Raw genomic sequence first — 14,701 nt, 5'->3', positions numbered from 1 at the left:
GCTACTCTTTGGCAACTTTGAACTTTTGGAGAGATGCCCAGATCCTTGAGAGGCAAAGGGACCTGCCCAAGAACCCTTCAAGAACTGTCTGTGGCAGAAATGGGAATTGATACCAGGTCTTCCTGATTTCCAAGGCCAGTCCTCTATCTGACACTATAGGACACTCTTGAATAGACTGTACAAGAGGATGGGGCTTTGCCTTTACGTATTTCCTTAAAGCAGAAGTTTTTCATTTCTTTAGGATTATGAATTCCATGAGCAATCGGTTTGGCGAGGCTTATGGACCCCCTTCTCAAAATTATGTGTACACACACACACACACATACACACACACACACACACACACACACATTTCTATGGGTGTGGGTCATATATCATATATATATATTATATATATATATATATATATATATATATATCACATTAAGTAGACAGAAGTATGTGTGTGTGTGTAAAGTTTATGATAACCCGACCTTTTCAGTTATCCTCATATTCTTCGTTGTTATGTGGCTTTGGGCCATTCACCCTCTGATTAAAAGCTCTAGCAGGGGGTGAATGTGGAGTAGGGACATTTCCCTCAGGAGTTTAGGCTACTGGTTCATTCCTCTGCTGGGAAATAAAAGCCAGTCAATAAACCTCTTTAGTTTGAGGGGCAGGAGGCCACAACCTCTGTGAGGGAGAGAAGGTGAGGAGGAGGAGGAGGAGGAGCGAGTGCTGGTCCCTATGATTCAAGGCTGCTGTGATTTAGACCTTCAGTGGCAAAGCCACAGTAGCCATAAGGGGCAGAGCAGAGATGGAGCTTGGGGCCAAGGTCAAAACTATAAAGAAAAGGTCATCAAAGTGGGGGGCAAGATGAGACTTCAGTCGGGAGAAGACATCAAAGCAGGATCAAAACACAGAAATCCAGGGCCAGGCAGAGCCATGGAGGTCCTAAAAGTCAAGGACAAATAATAGGGGTCAAGAACACTGCAGGGTTTGAACTTGTGGAGTGGGAGAGCTCAGCTCATTCCAAGGAAGGAAGGTATTGTGTATCCAGCAGGCCCAAGAGATAGACCTTTCAGATTTGATTTTTCAAGACAAAACAGAAACCAGCCAGCCAAGGATTATTGGCTAACTTCCAAGGTCAGAATTAACTTTGCTCCTTAGCTGGATCCGTAGCTTCTGTCTGTGTTGTGGGAGACCCCAGCTCCTCTCTGTCGCTCCATCCTACACCATCTTTTTCCATGTTTTCTCATAAATCCTCCAAAGAGCATCCCACCAATAAACTGAAGCTTTCCCCTTCTCCATTTAAACTCTCAGGAATAACCACAAACTGTTCAAACAACCCTAAAAAGTGGATTCCCCAAGAAACTGGATTTGTTCTTATTGTATACATTTGGGTGGCGTCCTTTCAATATGGCAGAAGGGCTAACCTCCCGTTGTACCTGACCAGTGCTGCCTTTCCAAGTTGATACTGTTTCCATGGCAATAACTATTGTGCTTGTGGATGCTGCTTTCTTTGCTCACATCACATTTCACAGTTCTCCCCAAGAGTTTTCAAGGTCTTTATTCCTTATAGCTCCCTGATATTCCATTAAGTTGTTTCCATTATGCAAAGGGATTTGTCATTTCATCAATGCAGAAGCTTCTTCCATACCAACAGCTGGCATGTAAACAGCACCTTAAGGTTTATAAAGCACTTCCCAAAGATTTGTCCTTTGATCCTCACAACAATCCTGCAAGGTCATTGCTATTAAGACCCTACTTTACAGATCAGAAAACTGCGGCAGGCAGAGGAGAAATAACTTGTCCAGGGATTGAACTCGGGTCTTTCAGTTTGCACATCTGGCACTCTGTGCATTGTGGTGACCCCCACCTCTCTCAGTACTCACCTCACAATCCATACCTGCTCATTACCTGCACATGACATCCACCCACCATGATTTCTCCAAAAATTCCTCCAGTGACTGGCACCCTTTTTTGTTACCTTGGAAAATGCAGCTGTGAACATATTGGTTGACATGGATCTTTTCTGGCTGCCAGGAACCTCCCTGGAGTATGGCCAATGTAATCTTGGGGTCAGAGGATATGAACAGTTTAGCAAATTTTCTTGCAGAGTTTCAAACTGTTTCCCAAAATTATTGAACCAATTTACACCAGCATCTTCCTACAACCCTATCCACGAGGAGTTCTCCCATTTTGTCCTACTTTTGCAAGCTTGCTACATGGAAATTGGTTTTAATTTGTATTTTGGAACATTTGGAACATTTTTTCAGGGGAATGTTGAAAGTTTGTATTTCTTCTTTTAAAAAAAAGTATTCAAGTGTTTTGACCTTTTGTCTAGTGGGGGCATTGTTAAGTCTCTTGCCTAAAGTGCCACAAATGACTATAATAAATGGATCAATTAGTTAATCAATAAGTATTTATCAGGGACTTGATATGTGACAGAAACTGGGCAAAGCATTCAAGAAAGAGAGACGCACAGAGAGACCCACAGACAGAAACAGGGAGACACATGGAGAGCTCCTTATTAGACCAGTCAGTTCAGGGAGTGCTTGGGGTACCTTGTACTCTACAATCTAGCATCCTGGCCATTTGCTCTTCCTCATTCAAGGTGGTCCATCTCCCATCTTTTCAATGGGCCCCCTGCCTGGAATACTCTTCCTCCTCTTAGAATACCTGATTTCCTTCAAGATGCATCCCAAAAGGCACAGGAGTCCCTTCCTTGTTGCCACAGCTCTGGCGCCTTCTCTTTGATTAGCTTTCTCCTGCCAGGTATGGTTCTTGCATGTTCTCCTTTATATCCATGTTCTCCCACTCGATTGTAAGCTCCCAGAAGGCAAGTTACTGTTTTCATTTTTTACTTCACTGTGCCTAGAATTAAGTAATTGATTACCTAGAGTTTAGTGGATAATTTCATAAAAGTCTTTCCTACTCTTTGTTGCAATGGCAAAGATGGAAAGTTGTGGGCTAGTATCCATATATATGTATATGTATGTATATGTATAATTAGGACTGGTTGAATGCCTGCTTCCAAAAAGGTCGTCATCAATGGCCGTGTGTGGAGTTGGAAAAAGGCCTCCAGTCAAGGGATTGTAAGTGGCCAGAGTGCTCCTCCATGCTTTGTGTCAAAGACCTGAACACAAATGAGCTCATCATCCATGAATATGACTCGGTCAGAGTCCCCAGCGATGTGAACAGACTGTTGGATTGGGCTGCCATATCTCAATACCATGTTATAAAGTTATAACCAATTGGCCACTGGCTAAGGAGTGTGGGACAGCGAGACAGATTAGGTACAAGTTCCATTACAGTAAAGGACCGTAGACACCTCGCTTGTGATAAACCCAAAGATCTAAGCTTTGGAACAAAAACTCATCATCGACAAAAACTGCAAGGAAAGCTAGAAAACAGTATGACAGAAACAAGGCTCAGAACAACATGCCATAGACCAAATTAGGAAAGCATAAAATCGTTTATCTGTGAGATTTATGGATAAGGGAAGAATTTAAGACCAAAGAAAATACAGAGAGCAGGGGGCAGCTAGGTGGTGCAGTAGATAGAGCACCAGCCCTGAAGTCAGAAAGATCTGAGTTCAAATTTGGTCTCAGACACTTTAACACTTCCTAGCTGTATGACCCTGAGCAAGGGTGTGACCCCAATTGCCTCAGAAAAAAAAAAGAGCATTACAAACTATAAAATAGGTCATTTTGATTATATAAAATTAAAAAGGTTTCACATAAACAAAACAGATGCAATCAAAATTCTACGGAAAGCAGAACATTGAGAATTTTTTTCTCTTTTTTTTTTACAAGTATTTCTATATTAAAGGCCCCTAATATATAAAATATTGAGTCAAATTCATAAAATTACAAATCATTCTCCAATTTATAAATGGCCAAAGGATACAAACAGGCAGTTTTCAGGCAAAGAAATCAAAGTTATCTATAGTCAGATGAAAAAAAATGATATAAATCACTATTGATCAGAGAAATGCAAATTAAAGCAATTCTGAGGTACCACCTTCTACTTATCAGAGTGGCTAATATGATAAAAAGGGAAAATATTAGATGTTGGAGGAGATGTGGGAAAACTGGGACATTAATGGACTTTTGGTGGAGTTGTCAATTGATCCGACCATTCTGGAGAGCAATTTGGAACTATACCCAAAGGGCTATAAAATAGTTCATACGCTTTGATCCAGTAATACCACTGCTAGGGCTATATCCCAAAGATATTCCCTCCCCCCAAAAAAGGGAAAAGAACCTATTTCCATAATCATTCCATAACATTCTGGAAATCAAAGGGATTCCCATCAATTGGAGAATGGTATATGATATAATGGAATGTTATAGTCCTGTAAGATATAACAATCAGGATGCTCTCTGAAAAACCTGGAAAGACTTATCTAAACTGAAGCAGGGTGAAGTGAACAGAACCAGGAGAATGTTGTACACGATAATACTAATATTGTTTGATGAAGAACTATAGATGACTTAGCTATTTTCAGCAGTACAATGGTCCGAGACAATATCAAAGAATTAACGATAAAGGGTACTATTTGTCTCCAGAGAAAGAACTTGTATTGGTTGAATACAGACTGAAATACACTAGTTTTCACTTTCTTTCATTCATTCTTTTATCTTGTGTTCAAGTCTTCTTGCACAAAATGACTCATATGGAAATGTTTTACATAATTGCACATGCATAAGCTATAGCTGGTCATTTACTATCTAAGGGAGGAGGGAGGTGAGGAAGAAAGAGAGAGAATTTGATGCTCAAAACTTTTTTTTAAAAATTTATAAAAACAACAAAAAAAATCAGACTGCAGCTTAAGAAGAAGAAAAAAGTAAATGGGATAAATGTCAAGTCTAACGCATGGGTTCAAGAAATCAACCTCACAACTACCAAGAAGGGACGTATGTCTGGACAGTCAAGCATGGGAAATGAAGCTGAAGAGCACACCAGCTCAATGAGTTACTGGGTGCAACAATAAAAGCTACAATAAGAGAGATGCAACATCTGGAGTAGGAAGGCAGCATTCCTGATATACTCTGCCATATTCTGACCACATCTGGAATATTATGCTTACTTCAAGCTGCCATATTTCTGGGAAGACTAATAAATTGGAGAGCACCAGAATAAGGCAACCAGGGCATGCCATATGGGAATTGTTGCAAGAATTGAGTGTATCGAACCTGGAGAAGAAACTATTTAGGGAGGGTTTGATAGCATTTGGAGGGTTTTCATGCGGGGAAAAAAGAATTAAACTAATTCTGCTTGAATCCAAAAGGCAGCACTGGGAGAAATGAGTAGAAATAATCAAGAAGAAGATTTCATCTAAATGAAAGGGAAAAGACTTCCTCCTCATTAGCATCAGCCAAAAGTGAAACGGTCTGCCCTGGGAGGAAAGGAGTCTCCTTTTTGCACAGGGGCTCAAAGCCAAGGCTGGATGCCCATTTCTCAGGGATTTCATTTCCTAGATCAACTCAATTTCCTGCCAACTCTGGGATTCTTAGTGAAACATCTAGTACTGGAGGATTTGGGCCAGGACTCCAGGTATTATCTTTAGTAATGAGGAAAATGGATTAATTGAACAATCCACAAAGTGGATTTACAAAGTGCCACCTTTGGGTCAGAAGTGAACTACCTCCTGGGGATACAAAGCCAAAAATGTAATAGTCCGAGGCCCGCAAGAGCTGCATTAAGAGACAAAGTGGACACATAAAAGCATGTCCAAATGTCCCCTCTGCCCTCAGGCAATGTTCTGGACTGTGGCTTTGCTTGTTAGATGCCTTGGAATAGAGCCCTTTGTTTTAAAAGTTCCAAAAAAGGAATTCATCTCGTATGAAAGTGTAAAAGCAAACTAAAAACTAAAAACAAGCAAATGTCTTTCTCACCTCCTTCCCTCCCCTCCTTGTGACCGGTCCAGAGCTCTGTGGGCCTGAGCACCAGGCACCCCAAGCAGCACGACCAAGCTCCACTCGTTGCCTGCTGCTCCCCACCTGTGTGCTCGTGGGCACCGGAGCCTCCCTCTCTGGCTCTCCCACTTCTCTGTCTGGGCTGACACATGGGTGCCTTGTGCCCACTTGGGATGCATTTTGAACATCTGTGAATGTGTATTCTCCACATGGGCACCACACACACACACACACACACACACACACACACACACAATTCTGGACCGTGCTCAGCGCCTCTAGGACTGCTGCTAGAACCAGCAAGTGGGGAGGGCCCATTGACCCCAGTGGGGGCGTTATCCCTGGGAAATCTCCAACATTTCTGGGGAAGATCAGAGAGCTTGGAACTGGATCTGCTGCTCAGACAATGGGATCTTTGAAAATAACGCTTGCCACCATTTGCCATTGCTGCTAACCTGAGTCCAGGCTTGAACCCTCTAGGTCATCCATGACATGGGGAGGCTCGGCCTTTGGTCTCGGAGGTCCCCAGTCGCCTCTGAAATTCTTTGGTTGATCCTTCCCACCTTTAATGCTGTGGACTGCGCGCTGAAGTCTGTCTGTAGGCTGCTTCCTCTTCCTCACAGCACCTCCCTTCATAGCTCCCTACGCCTGTCTTGGATTGGATGCTTCCCATCTCCATGAAAAGCCTGTGACCCCGGGAGATGGGGGAAGGAGAGCCTTAAATATCTTCAGGTGTGGAAACTTCTCCAAACTACTAAGATTCTCAGCTGCCGCGGGTTTTCTACGTGATTACTGCTGACCCCCGGCTCCAAATGCTTTACACACTCAGTGCAGGCCCGAGGGATCAAAGTTGGTGGCTGGAAGCTCCTCGGAGCTCATCTCTCCCAACACGTTCACGGTGACTTGCCAGCATCACATGTGAGGCAATGGCTTAAGCCCCATTTGAACTCAGCACCGGTCACGTGATGTGGAGAAGCTCTCACAATCCTCCTGCAGTCTCCTCCTTTGGTGGACGAGCCGTCCAAAGCCAAATAGTGCCGTGTGTACTTGGATCCCCCTAATGCATCCCAGCAATGGTCCTCCAGCCTTGAAAGCCTCTAGAGGGGGATTTAGACCAACTCTAATTTTTGGAAAAGTTGTCCTTGCACTTAGATAAAGTGAGTCTCTTCAGAATTTCTACCCAGTGCCCCCAGCCCACCCTGCAGTCCCTCATCCAGCTAGAAGGCCACCAGCCCGCCCAATCTCCGGGCCAATCGTAGCTCTCCAGACCCTCAGGGTCTTTCCTGCAATGTGGTGCTTGGGATTGACCAGTGCATCGGGCTGCACTGACCCGGGCAAGGAGGAGCAAGACCGTGTCTCCTTCCGGGGGCACGGTCCCCAGCGTCTCTTGCTGCTCTTCTTGACCATTTTGATTTGACACCTGGAGCAGGGAGCCAGGGTCGGTCTCGGAGGCTCTGGAGCCTGAAGATGCCTGAGCCCTCATCTGCACTTCTCATCCAGCCCATCTTCCTCGAGAACCTGTCCAGACCAGCACCGTCCGGCTTCAGGGAAGGACTCGGTTCCATTTCAGAAACACTTGGACAGGTCCCAGTCAGGCAGTGGGGAAGATCCACAACTGGACAGATGTGGAGTCTGTCCTCAAGATGCCCACAGTCCCGTAGGTAGCTAAGCCTCAATAACTATAATCCAAAATTAAACGCCACAAGTTAGAGATGGGCGAGTGCTAAAAGAGGGAACTGTAGCCATCAGGGAAGATCTGGGGGGCAGTGACACCGAGGGGGACTTTGATGGAGGGGCAGGGAGGCAACAAATTGGGAGGGCGCTCAGAACAGAGAGCACCGGCAGCAAAGGAGCAAAACGCGTTCACGGTGTGTTCGGGGCACAATTCAGAGCTCAGTTGGACTGGAATCTCTATGTGAAGGGATGTGAGGAGAAGTCCTGTGAAATAAGCTTGGATGGACAAGAGAGACACCGAATACCTGCATAACAACAATAACTAATTCCCTTTAAATTTCAAATGTACAAAATGCGTTTTTATATGAACATCGTGAAACAGTTGCCCTTCCAGGTACATTCTCTCTCTCATGGAAATATCTTCATGCGTTTGCCAAGCACTTTCTTCACAACTCCCCTGAGATGCAGACAGTGAGTATCCCCATTTTACAGAGTAGAAGTAACGAGCCTCAGGGAGGTGACATCCAGAGTCTCACTTAGGAAGAATTGAGATGGGATCAGTCTTCACGGGGTCATGATGAATGACCTAGGTCCTCCTGATGCCATGTCTCACCACTGGTACCAACGCTCGGCCACGGGAAGTGCCAGAGAATGCTGGGAGTTGGGATGGGACGGAAAGGTCGGGGAGCAGAGATGCGAGTCAGGCGGACCGTTACCCAAGTTCAGCAGGGAACACGGAGAGCGGTTGTTTCCACAGGGAAGGACATGGCGGCTCTGGCTTCCTTCTGCTGGTTCTCGTTCCCCTCTCAGCAGTCTGCTCCCTGTCAGTCACGCTTTATTTTTACAAACATCAAGTGTCTGTCACCAGACTGATTCCAACAATGTGTTCTAAACTTTGATGAATCAATTAAAAACATGAGTCACGATGGAATCAAAGCTTCATTCTTCAGGATGCCAAGGCAACATGGATCTGGCGAGCTCCCCAAACAAGCTCGCTTTGGAAATTGAGGTTGACATAGGATTTGTCTGACAAGTTTCTACTAATGTCAGTCAGTCAGTCAATTAGCATGTATTAAAAGCTTCCTGTGTGCAAAGGGGAAAAGGCCCTCATTGCTCTCCAGAAGCTCACCATTTACTGGGGAACCCAACGTGCAAACAACGAGGGACGAATCAGCCACGTGGGGACTAGCCGGAGGTGATCAGTCAGGTGGGGGAAGGAGAAGGTGTAAGCAGGCTGGAGCTGGGTTCTGAAGGGCTCTGAATGCCGGCCAGCGGCTGCCACGGGCAATGGTGCACTTCGGGAAGCTCACCTTGATGGCTGAGTAGAGGAAGAGCCTTGCAGCAGAGAAACCCGTCAGACGACCATCACGGTCGCCCAGCCAGAGGTCACGCAGCAGGCAGAAGCAGCATAGGAAGGGGCAGGGAGGGACAGAGATGCTCTGGAATCTGGTCCACCCTCGGTCCTGACCCAAAGGTGGGAGATGATGGCGCCGGCACAGCCACAGGGAGGACAAAGTGGGATGTGTTGGGCACGAGACCTCTGCAGGTTTTGTTTATTTCTTCACTCTGCTCCTTTGGCACATGAACTCTCCTGGTGTGTCCATTGTGAGCTTCCGGAGGACAGAGACTGTGCCCGGTACCCAGTCAGCACTCGGTAAATGCCGGGCAAAATAGGTGCTTGTCACCTGGGGCAAAGCAAGCAGTGTCCAGAGAGGGTAATGGAGTAAGAGAGGCACTGTAAGAGATGCTGGATTCAGAGAATCATGGGAAGATCTTTATGAACTATTGCAGATCCAGGAAGAAATAATCAAGGACAAGAAGAATGCAAATAGGAAGGACAACAAAACCTTAGAGACTGAATTTGCTGAAATTCTAACACTCAGACTCAATCCCAAGGGAGATAATGGAAAACACCCATCTCTCTCCTCTCTCTCTGTCTCTATCTCTGTCTCTCTGTCTCTCTCCTCTCTCTCTCCTCTCTCTCTGTCTCTATCTCTGTCTCTCTGTCTCTCTCTCTGTATCTCTCTCTCTCTCTCTCTCTCTCTCTCTCTCTCTCTCTCTCTCTCTCTCTCTTCCTCTGTGCCTATCTATCTCCCTGTCTCTCTCTGTGTCTCTCTGTCTCTTGACATCTGTCTCTTGTGGTTTAAAAATAAAACATATCAACAAAATTTATTTTAAAATAGATAAAAAGTTGATTAGTTTTGAACTTGTAAAATGCCATTTCTGTTTGGGTTGTTCCCAAAACATAAAGCTGATGAGGCTTTCCAGGGAAAGTGAACAGGTTGGAGCCGAAGGGTTCGGTCTTCTCTTGAGAACATTTGCTACCCTGGTGGAAACAAACGCCCTTTGTGAGGCAGACATGTTGATAATGCAATGGATTAATGCGGCAAGGTTCCCAAGCCAGAATGAAGAATGCTTAAATGATGCATGACAACAAAATAAATCTCTCTTCTGGCAGGAACTTTAACCTGGAGGAGAAGTGGATCAAAGGTTTATTGTTGTCAGAGGCACAATCTCTACACCTTTTTGATGAATGGCTTCCATCTTCGCCCCCAGATAGCTTAAGTTGCTTCTCTAAAAGCCATTTGTGCATTGATCCCTTCTGAGCAAAGTGAATAGTTCTAGGGGAGGAACAGGATGAGCATCTCTGGGAAACCACAAATCCACCCCTCCTATGGAGGTTCAAGTACAGCAGGGGAAAAGCTTGAGAGCCGCCAGGCCCGCGACACAGGCTCACTGCAGAGCAGCTGCCAAGACTGCAAACTAGTCACGCTCTTGCTGGGAGCGGGGATAAGTGGCAGAATGGAGCTGGTGGCCACAGGCCACAGAAGAGGAAGCAGGTGGAATCGTGTAGGAGGGATTAGGCAGCTCAGCCATGGAGAGGTCACACTGCTCCCCCTAGGACTGGGCAGGAACCCCCTCCACCAGGCCCCATGACTTACACACAGTAGGTGTTTCATCAACATGAGCCACTTGAATCAGATAGAACCAGACTGAAGCTCCCACGGAGCTCATCACACCTCAGCTTTGAACACCTTCCCAGAGGAAAGGCCCGGCACTCAGATGAGGTGTTTTTTCTTTATATTAAGTTTAAATCTGCCTCTCTCTCTGTCTCTACTGTTCCTAGTTCTACCTTTAAAGTAAAATTAAAGCAGCTACCCCAATTCTTCATAGGAACTCTTTGTGTCTGACCCAGAGAGGAGTGAGAACTCTCTGTGTCCGACCCATGGTGGAGCAGGAACTCTCTGGACCCAACCTGTGGCGGAGCAGGAACTCTCTGTGTCCGACCTGTGGCAGAGTGGGAACTCTCTGTGTTTGACCAGGAACTCTCTGCGTCCAACTTGTGGCAGAGCTGGAACCCTCTGCATCCCACCCACATTGGAGCGGGAGCCCTCTGCGCCCTCCCCGCGGCGGAACGGGAGCCCTCTGCGTCCCACCCGCGGCGGAGCGGGAGCCCTCTGCGTCCCACCCGCGGCGGAGCGGGAGCCCTCTGCGCCCCACCCGCGGTGGAGCGCGAGCCCTCTGCGTCCCACCCGCGGCGGACCGGGAGCCCTCTGCGCCCCACCCGCGGTGGAGCGCGAGCCCTCTGCGTCCCACCCGCGGCGGAGCGGGAGCCCTCTGCGTCCCACCCGCGGCGGAGCGGGAGCCCTCTGCGTCCCACCCACATTGGAGCGGGAGCCCTCTGCGCCCCACCCGCGGCGGACTGGGAGCCCTCTGCGTCCCCCCCGCGGCGGAGCGGGAGCCCTCTGCGTCCCCCCCGCGGCGGAGCGGGAGCCCTCTGCGTCCCCCCCGCGGCGGACCGGGAGCCCTCTGCGCCCCACCCGCGGCGGACCGGGAGCCCTCTGCGCCCCACCCGCGGCGGAGCGCGAGCCCTCTGTGTCCCACCCGCGGCGGAGCAGCACTCAGTGGCCACAGCCAGACGCACTGTAACCACACTCTAACAGGTCATTCTGATTCTGAAGGACAACACCCAACTAACCAACTCACCAAATGTCTTTCTAGACATACTAGGCACTGGACTAAGCTCCAGGCATCTAATAGGCTTTCAAATTGATTAAAGGGGCAGAGGGAAGGTGACACAGTGGATAGGTAGAGAGCAGCTTGGATGGCCCAAGTTCCATTAGCTATGTGACCCTGGGATGTTGCGGAGCCTCAATTGTTCCATATGTAAAATGGGAACTCCTAGTAGCACTTACCTCCTACGTTGCTGGAGGATTAAGTGAGATAATAATTGTAAAGTGCCTGGCACAGTGCCTGCTAGAGGGAAGGGGGAGGAGGAGGAGAAAGAGAAGGAGGAAGAGGAGGAGGAGGAAAAGGAGGAGGAGGAGAAAGAGGAGAAGGAGGAGGAGGAGAAAAAGTAGGAGGAGGAAGAAGAGGTGAAGTAAGAGGAGGGAGAGGAAAGACGTGTGCCATTAAAATTGTAACTGCTTTCCACTCCACCAAGTTGGGAGAGCACATCCCTCATAATCACAGCAGAGCACAACGGGAAAGTCAGGGGTGGCTGGAATGAGGTAAAAGGGATAGTGAAGATAACTCTGAAGTTCATATTTTCAGGAATTAATTAGTTGGAGAGTCAATAAGCTCTCACTAAGTGCTTCCTGTATGTCAGAAATGGAGCCCAATATTGGGGATACGGCAACCACGACAAAACCAGTCCTCGCTTCCAGGCCTTTTGATGCACTCTCTGTGAGCTCGCCGATGTGGGTCTCCCTCCAGGAATGTGGGTCAGAACTTCTCAGACTGTGGGATTCTAGTTCATGCCCTCTGTGAGTCCTCCTCTGGGGTTCCTAACTAGGTTTCTTCACATGCAGCGGCATCCTTTACTCCTGCAACATGGCTGACCTTCCTCTTTTTCTAGTCATGAGCTTTTATTATGTCATTTATACCCCTTCTCCGCTTGACAGAAACCTTAAGTCATAGTGGGATGGGAGCATCCTGTACGGAGGATAACTGAGAACTGGCCAAAGGAAGACATCGTATCAACTTCCTTTTCCATGCAAACTAAATCCCATGGAATTCACCTCGCCGCCCATTTTTGAACGTTGACTATTTGCTCTATTTCCCCCCAAATATGTTCTGACCTGTGGCCACACACTGCATTCTTTATTTCCATTGGCCAACCCATAACTTTAATTCTTTGGAGACCACAGCCCCCTCCCATAATTCGAGTCTATACAGCAGAACTGGAAGAACAATGATGTTAAAATTACCAGTGTCTGTCGAGGAGTCAGAGGGAGTCAAACAAAGATCGTCTCCATGCTTGTTCATAGGACCACAGAGCTCGACACTGTCTGATCAAACATGCTTATTTTATAGACAAGGACATTAAGGCCCAGGGAGACCGAGTGTCTTGCCTAAGTCAAAAATCCAAGAAGTATCCCAGCTGGAATTTGAATCCAGGTCTTCAAGTTTCAGAATTGAATATCTCCCTTCTGCTCTTTCCTCCACGCCATGCTTCCTTTTCATGACAAGTGATCGGAGACTTGAAATGAATTAAGATCAATGACTTTCCCCACTTGATAAGAGTCAGATTTTGGGTCAGTCCCGCCCTCTCGCCCAATGGCAGCCACGATGTCCAAGAGCCCCCTCAGAATCTCTTCCTGCTGAGCAGCTGCCAACATGTTCACTTAATAAGCGGGGAGTGTCTCCACATGCCTATTGCTTAAATATCTGACATGACAGTTGCTGACATTTAGTTTAACTGGGGGGGGGGGAATTATCTAAGCTTGTCTGCTTATTAAAGATAGCTTCCTTTTTCCATCCATCTCAGGAACATCTTTGACATCAGCCCCTTATCTTCTCTTTTCTGGGTTTTTTCTCCTTTTTACAGGGACCCCAAACACCCTTCAGTACCTTATCACTATTACGAACCTTTGGGACCAGATGAGTGCACGATGTACCTCTCACACGAGCGAGGACGGAAGGGGAGCCATCACCGGTTCATCACGGAGAAGCGTGTCTTTGAGAACTGGGCCAGAGCCTTCAATATCCACTTTTTTCAACCAGACTGGAAGCCGGAATCACTTGCTATCAATCACCCTGAGATCAAACCGGTGTTCTGAAGGATGACTGCACAAAGCTGTAATTGCTATCACCTAGACTATCGAGCTTCAGGGTCTTCAGCTTCACCTTGGGGCCAGCCGATGTGAAAGAGAGAGTTAGCAGGACCTGGAGATGAAAATTGCTCCAGTACTCCAGAGGTTACCACGAATGAATATGTATGAGATGTGACTGTCAAGTAATATAGCCCATTTTTTTTCTTTTTTTGACCAATTAACCAGAATTTTATCCAGCCAAACACTGTCTCCTCCAAGCCAGGCAGCTTGGGATGCCATCCATGTATCTCAATGATATCATCATTGTTAAAAAATAGTTTGGGTTTCTTCTTTTTGCCTCGCCTTCAAAGACAGTTTATGAGCCATGAAAAGAAGGCCCTTGATTGCTCGACAGTCACATCTTGTAAGAGTGTTTTGCCTTTTGAAGTGTATTTTAACCTAATATCTGACTTCTGCCATCTTTCCAAACAGTGGGTGTAGGATTTGTCAAAGGCAGCCTGGGCCAGTCTAGACGTGGCTTTTAAATAGCACATTTCCACAGACTTTCATAACGCAAATCTACAGTATTTAGTTTTCAAGGGATTTCTACTGACACTAGGCTAGTGTTGACTTGGGTTTTTCTACACTCTAGCTATGTGGTTCTCTGCTTTTCATAACCCTTTATGTCTCCAATGAAAATTGATGCTGGTTTGGGAAGGCTTCCCTTTACAGTGATACGTGGCTGTGTGTTTCTTTTCTTACTTTTTCATTCCATAATTACCATTTGCATGCAACCGATAATAGACTGGGATCATTTTCTTAAGCCGGGGTTTCACTCCAGAACTTGTCTCTTCCCAGCAAGAATATCCTATGCTGGGATCCTAGAGCTAAAAATCCCCACGGCGTGCAAACCTCACCAACACGCCCTCTTTTCTCAGATAATTTCCACCAGGAAGGTGGGTTTCATATCTACTTCCCTCACTAAGAGTCGCGGGAGTCCTTTGCTCCCTGGCACTGCTACCGGCAGATGGGAAGGCTCCTCCGGTGGTCCCCCCACTCTCTGTGGCCTTCTGGGCTTCTCTAAAACCTGAG

General features: G+C 46.9%; 1 protein-coding gene across 2 annotated transcripts in view; it reads left to right on the top strand.

Annotated features, from left to right (window-relative positions):
• ST6GALNAC5 (ST6 N-acetylgalactosaminide alpha-2,6-sialyltransferase 5) overlaps positions 1-14,344 on the top strand; it is a 215,396-nt gene extending 201,052 nt beyond the window's left edge. For both annotated transcript variants that reach the window (XM_051999389.1, XM_051999390.1), the window contains exon 5: positions 13,405-14,344. In XM_051999389.1, the coding sequence (XP_051855349.1) occupies positions 13,405-13,636 (232 nt within the window). In that variant the 3' untranslated portion in view covers positions 13,637-14,344. The remainder of the gene's footprint in view (positions 1-13,404) is intronic.
• Positions 14,345-14,701: the final 357 nt, after the last annotated feature.

The sequence above is a fragment of the Antechinus flavipes genome, chromosome 4 (assembly GCF_016432865.1).
Source record: "Antechinus flavipes isolate AdamAnt ecotype Samford, QLD, Australia chromosome 4, AdamAnt_v2, whole genome shotgun sequence".
Taxonomy (NCBI): domain Eukaryota; kingdom Metazoa; phylum Chordata; class Mammalia; order Dasyuromorphia; family Dasyuridae; genus Antechinus; species Antechinus flavipes.
The sequence above is the reverse complement of the archived record's forward strand: the minus strand, read 5'-3'. Positions and strand labels throughout refer to the sequence as shown.